General features: G+C 37.8%; 1 protein-coding gene across 1 annotated transcript; it reads right to left on the bottom strand.

Annotated features, from left to right (window-relative positions):
- Positions 1-4,512: 4,512 nt before the first annotated feature.
- LOC149239937 (pentatricopeptide repeat-containing protein At2g13600-like) lies at positions 4,513-5,865 on the bottom strand. The gene has a single exon (XM_089370011.1). The coding sequence runs from the start codon at positions 5,863-5,865 to the stop codon at positions 4,513-4,515; it is 1,353 nt and encodes a 450-aa protein (XP_089226137.1).
- Between the last annotated feature and the right edge of the window lie 1,251 nt (positions 5,866-7,116).

The following is a 7,116-nucleotide window of genomic DNA, read 5'->3' as shown; positions in this document are numbered from 1 at the left end:
TTGTCTAGATTGGGGATCACCTATTGATATTTCAGCCATTTGTTTTTGTTAGAGATGGATATATCTATGTGAACTCTAAAAGTTTGCAATTATAAGCACAACTTTGGTAATTTGGTTTAAAGAATGTTGTGTTAAGCATGAATAAATGCTAGTAGCTATTGCTTTTAGTAAATTACCATAATTTCACTATACTTTCAACATCATACAGTGTAAGATGATTAGTATTATACTCACATTGGAGGCTTGGATGACCATGCTCACACTCCGGATGATGTACACTGCTCACTAGCATCTATGTGAAAACTATATGATTCTACTTTGAAGACTTATGAACAAACATAGAATTATTTCTTGATTATTACATAGAAGAGTTAAATGCTCGAAGATCCAATGCTACTATTGTAGTTTATTAGTATGAAAGGTAGTTTATTGGCGTAAAATGTAAAATAAAGGGCATATAAAATGTAAAAACGTAATGAAATTCTCATTTGAAGGGCAGAGGGAATTTGAAATTCAAGGCCTGATCGCAGCAAAGGTCTTGTCTGACTACTCCCTCATTATAGAGGATCCATCTCCCCCCGAGGCATAGATGTATAATTCCTGAATCAATTGATCACAGCAAGCCATGGGCCTGCACAAGAGACTGGATGTGGTGGGGGCCCATTCTACATATCAGTCCACACCATTCATACAACATGCTAATGGGATTCAGAAGAGGCACTACTAATTTTGCAGAATTATTAGCTACTAAATTCCTCATACAATTTGCATTGGAGAAAAACTATAGAGATCTACAATTATTTGGGGATTCTGAAGTTGTTTGTGATTGGCTAAATAGAACCTCTAGATGCTCTCCTTTCACTGAGACATTTACTAGATGAGACACTGAGATTGATTTCATCCTTTGACTATTTTGCATACAAACCCATTTTCATGGAGCGGAACACAACTGCTTAGCCTTTCCAAAGAAACAATGAACATGGATCTGGGCATCTGGATGATCAGGAATAGCGAGATGGAGAACACTATCAATACTACCACCAGCCTTTCATGGAGATCATTATTTAATTTTTTGTTGATTATGGTTAAAATCATATGTATATATTTATCGTCTAATAGACTTTTAAGTTTTTATATACAATTGATTTCCTTACTTATAGTGATTGTTACCTCCCTACATGGAACAAAGGTAACAATTTTTTGGATGCTTATCTCAGTTTTTTATGATGACAGACAAGTCTCTATTATGTTCTGAAATATGCTCACATGCATCTACAAAATGTAATTTCCTTTTAATAATGAAATTATGATTTTTCTTGGGGGAAAAAGAATAAATAAATTAATAAATTTCTTATGATAAAAAATATATTAATATAAAAAATTTAACTCTTCAGTCATTAGAAATTATTAGAAAAATTAAATTAAATAAATTGTTATTAAAAATTAAATTAAAATCAATTATTATTAAGAATTAATTAAATAACTTCATATAATGAAAAAAATTTAATTTATTAATTATTTCATGTATGCTTAGGTTTATTAATATTAGTTTCTTTTTTGTGTTTTTGTGTATGCATTGGTATTTATATTTTGGTCGGTAAACTCGTTAAATCTATCATCAAATTTATGTAAGATGGATGCCTTTACATCAATAAAATACACTCCCAATAACAATTTTCCTATGTACCTATTTGTTAGGCCTCAGTTGCCTCTTTAGTGTGCTCATAATCCTATTTTATACACCTCTCTGAATTAGAAAAAATCTAATTACAAGTGTGAGCTATTAAGTAACAACTTCCTTAATCAAGCTACACTCCTCCCTCTTTCTAGAAGCTTCACGACACTCTACACCTTTTACAAAATACCACATGGACAAGAGTGCTAGCCGACCAGAACTTCATAAACCTAGATCTTTTCTAGAATTTGGACACTTGTATTTATATCAAAATTTTACTATTTCTAAATTTTTATACAAATTTTATTAGAGGGAATATCTCCTTTGGAAAGTTTTCATGACCCTAGTGGGTCTAGGAAAAATGATCTCCCAAGGGTTTGATTCACCTGCATAAAAAACAAGCCACTTGAATCTTGCGGTTTCTATGTTTAAAACATCTCATCCCACTCTTAGGCACTTAAGGGAGAGTAAGATTGTTAATACCTCACTAGTTGAATTAAAGCACAAGGGACAAATATATCACAAGTTGAATTTGAACTTAAGGGTAGGAAGTGCAAGTTAATAACTCACTAGTTGAATTAACTAGTTGAATTAATGCACAAGGGACAAATATATCACAAGTTGAATTTGAACTGAAGTCTAGGAAGTGCAAATACTTTTCCCTTTCGAACCTATAACTTCAGAAAAGCACATGATTTTTACCACAATACAAAATTCATATTTTTTTACATCTTTTTCTCCATAAATTAGGCTACCTCCTTGGTATTGAACCTTAAATCTCTTAGCTTACACAATACTGAGATCTTTCTCCATAGATTAAGCTACCTTCTGAGTATTGAACCTTAAAGGATTTAAGTTACACAGTACTCAAATAAAAAAAGCAATTCAGCTACACGAGTAAACCATATAATTTGATTGCAATAACAAATTCTTATAAACACTCCAAATAGTTTTTCACATTTTGTAAATAACATTAAAAATAAATATTATTGTAATACAATATATACTCTTAAACTAGATAAGGGGTTCGCGTAGGAAAGAAGGGGTTTGCATGGGATTTCCACGTCCATACCGAAGTTGAGCTGAGAACAAAATGCTCGCTCTTTATGACTAATTGTTGCATTTGCTGGAAGAATTGTGGGTTTTTTATGACTTTTGTAGTGGCTGGGTCTGCGCAGTGAAAGAATTGGGAGTCTTTTATCAGCTCCGCAGTGAACATCGTCGTCATCAATCCCTCGTTCACAAAGTTCCAAGAAAATTTTTCAAACTCGGAATGCCATTGTTTAGCCTTGAACTTTCTGACAGCAGAGGCGAGGTGTTTGTAAGGAGTTTCGATTTCGAGATCGAAATCTCTGAGAACTAAATGCTCCCCTTTCAAGACTAAATGTTGCATCTGCTGGAAGAATTTCCTACCAAGTCCTCCATGATATCGCAGACGCAGCCACTGCAAAACTCAGAAAAGGCCCAAAATTCTTCCAGCAGGGGGAGCATTTAGTTCTCAGATATTTCGATCTCAAGTTCGATCTGGAGATCGAAACTCCTTACAAACACCTCGCCTCTTCCCTCAAAAAGTTCAAAGCTAAACAATAGCATTCTGAGTTTGCGCAGGTTTCTTGGAACTTAGTGAATGATGGATTGATGACGATGATGTTTCTCCACTTCAAACCCTGCCAATTCGCTCGTCTCAGCCTCCAGTTTCTCCACAACCAGAGAACCCATTGCGGCAGGGGATCGATATCTCTACCTCAGATTGGCAGTCAGCTGTTAGCGTTTTATGTAACAGAAAGGATGTGCCTCCAATTTCCATCTCCAATTTCTCGCTCCCCAACTGCATCACCAATCACTTCTCAGAACGGGAATAGCTCTCCTGCTGGCAATATTGATGCAAGCTATACACCCACAAGTACGAATACATGTGACTCTGTTGATCACACTGCAATCAATGCCGCTGGATAGAGTTGGAAGGATAGTCCATGTGATTTTCACTTTGAAGCAGTGATTAAATACATAAACAAACAAATATATAACACAAAAAATTAAAAAATCAAGACTTTCTTCAATTAGGTTTATGCCTACTCACTGACCAAATGCATTAGATTTGATCTATCTTAATTTTAGATCTACTAAGAAATCAAATCTCTTTTCACTAAGAGATATGATGCTTTGGGCTCTTCATAGATCTGGAGTTAAGATGGATTTAGATTGGTTTAATTTCACACTTCAAATACTTTATATTCCAACTCAATACCATGGGTAAATACCACAGGTTCTCATACCATGGATCAATGGATTTATTTTTATTTTACAGTTTTATTTTTTTATTATTATTATTTTTACACCGTAAGGCGTTCCCCTCTGAAATAAACTTCCCTAAAATCTACCTGTCATCCGTCTGTGCCATTAGATCATGTGTTAGACGATTATAGTATTGTCAATCGTTGGATTATAGGAAGGGAGTTGAATGGTTATAACCGTTCACTGGGAAGCTGAAGCGAAGGTCCAGATCGATGTACGCATCGGATATTGCAGCTCCAACCAAACTTATTACAGCAATCGAAAACCAGTGGATTTTCCCCTGGATCTCCCCACCTACGTCTCCTTGCTTCGCCACAATGGCCGCATAGCCCTCATCGACTCTGCCACTGGGGAAACCACCACATTTCCCCAACTATGGTAGAGCGTAAAGTCACTTGCCGCTGGTTAACCGGCCTTGGCATCAAAAAATCCAACATTGTATTCATCCTCCCGCCGAATTCAATCTATTTCTTCATTATCTACGTGGCTGTCTTGTCCATTGTCATCTGTTTGGTATGTTTTTTTTCTGTGAGAGGTGGAGACTATCGGGCAACAGATTCTGAGATTAGTTTTCCATGGATCTTCATACCCTGTTCCAACGCTGCCAAGTTGGCGCATGCTGAGAGAATACTGGCAAAGGTTTTCGCGTCTGGCCTGATACCCGCTAATTGCATTTGTTCAAAAAGCTTCAAAGCCTCTTTGCCCTGACCATTCTGTGAAAACCCTGAAATCATTGCACTCCATGATATCACGTCTGGCTGACCTATTTCGTTAAAAACTTTCAGAGCCTCATCAAGCAACCCGTTTTGTGCATATCCTGTAATCATCGTATTCCATGACACAGTGTCTTTCCCATGCATTCTGTCAAATAATACATGTGCCTTTTGTATACAACCACATTTCGCATACATGTCAATCAGTGAATTCAACACAACGACATCAGACTGGAATCCACTACTAATTATTTTTTCATGGATCTCCATACCATAATCCAGGGCTGCCATATCGGCACATCCAGGAAGAACACTAACAAAGGTTTTTGCCTCAGGCTTCAAACCTGCCAATTGCAATTGTCTGAAAAGCTCCAGGGCTTTCTCCCCGTAACCATTTTGCGAAAGCCCTGAAATCATTACATTCCATGAAACCACATTTCGCTGAGGCATTTCCTCGAATAGTTTCAAGGCCACATCAACCAACCCACTCTGTGTATATCCTGCAATCAACGCTGTCCAGGAAACCACATCTCTTTGAAGCATTTTGTCAAACAATTCGCGCGCATTCTCTATGGTGTCACATTTTGCATACATGTCTATTAGAGCATTGGCAACAACCAGATCAGACTCAAAACCATATTTTATGATTTTCGCATGAATCTCTATGCCCTTCCATAATGATGCCGAGTTGGCACATGCTGGAAGAACAGTCGCGAATGTGAAGTGATTGGGTTGGAGGTCTGTTCTTGGCATTTGGTTAAAGAGTGCCAATGCCTCCTCAGGAAACCCATCCCTCGTGCAAGCAGCAATCATGACCGTCCATGAGCACGCGTTTCGTTCAGGCATTTGGTCGAATACTTTGCGAGCGTCCGCCATAGTGCCGCACTTGGCATACAGGTTGAGAAGTGCATTGTGCAAAACTGCATCTCCCGTAAATCCGCTCTGCTTGATGTGGGCATGGATTGCCTTACCCTCTGGTAGGGCGTTTTTTTGCATGCATCCCTGCAAAAGACAAACATACATAGAACACTCTAAACGTTTTCCTGTGATATCCAGAATGCCTAGCGCCTCGCTGAAGCGACCCCGTTTACGGAGTGTCGGGATTTGGTCAACAGATGTATTATCGAGATTGCTTTGGGATTTAGGACTGGTCTTGTGCATTTTACGTTGAAGGCCAGACATTGTTTCCTGCAACCATTCTATAATCATGTTACTCTTATTCTTGTGATGGCTCAAATGTTGTAACATTCCGTTTGCTCTGTGTGCTGTGCAGGTTGCTTCAAAAGAAGATATTAAAACTTTAAATACATCTCGATTACTGGGTTCCAGCAACAGCCCTTCTTTAAGCACTACTAGTGACAAACAAAGATTTAGTAGATCCAGTGGCATGGCTAATTTCATTAAGACAGGCAGTGACAGAGGATGCAGCAGGGCCAATGGCAGAGGCAGGGGCAAGAGTTTCAGTTGACCTAGTGGGCAATTTCAGAATCAATAGAAGTGCTAAGGTTTCGTAACCCCCCATCATGATGCTATTAAATTTCAAGTAAGCGGTATCTCCCATTTCGGTTACTAGGATTTGAGTATCACTAACTCTCAATAACCCTATCTGTTTACATAGATGGAGAAATAAGAGCAATGGGGTTGTTGGATAAGCAGTGTAACGGTACTCTCACAGGTCCTCGCCCTGAGAATGGCCTCGGTAAACTCAACAGGGAAGGGAAGGTCTGTTTCATCACATATCTTCATTCATCCCTTCATTTGCATTCTACTCAGTTCCTTACTCTACTTTGGGACTTTGAAGGCCAAGGCTGGAAGTAGCTATTGTTTGTTTTAACTGTATTTTCAGGGATTACTGTGGATGGAGGTAATGCAGATGTAGTTGTTGATCAATACCATCATTACAAGGTATATTATCTGCAAATCTAAGAATAGTAAATGTCACTAGGACAACCTATATGCAGTGGCTACTTGTAAGCCATCCTCAAGCTTTATGTGCATGTCCAACCCCATTATTGTTGTTTTCATACTAATGTATCAATAGTTAAACTCCTAGATGATTTGGGTATCAACCTGATGCAAAATTTCATGTGGGTTTTGAAGGAGGATATTGATCTAATGTCTGTGATGGGAGTAGATGCCTATAGATTTTCAATCTCATGGCCCAGGCTTATTCCTGGTATATTTCTGTTTGAGCTCTGACCACATGTTTAATCCTGAGAATTTAGTAAACACTCCCTTGAAGGCAAGATGCCCTGATCTTCATTGTAATCTTTACTTCTTTTGGTTAACTATGTCATATATGGTTTCTTTTCTGAACATGTCGAAATTACTTGGTATTTTGTCTTGTTAATGGCACACCTACATTATTCGCTTTACTCTAATATAGTCTATGAGATATCATATCAAGGATTTTTCTTATTAACGATGCTATGC

This window comes from Pinus tabuliformis, chromosome 8, assembly GCF_031772625.1.
Source record: "Pinus tabuliformis cultivar Carrire ecotype Pingquan chromosome 8, CPIR1, whole genome shotgun sequence".
Lineage (NCBI taxonomy): Eukaryota > Viridiplantae > Streptophyta > Pinopsida > Pinales > Pinaceae > Pinus > Pinus tabuliformis.
This window is presented reverse-complemented; position numbering and strand designations above follow the sequence as displayed.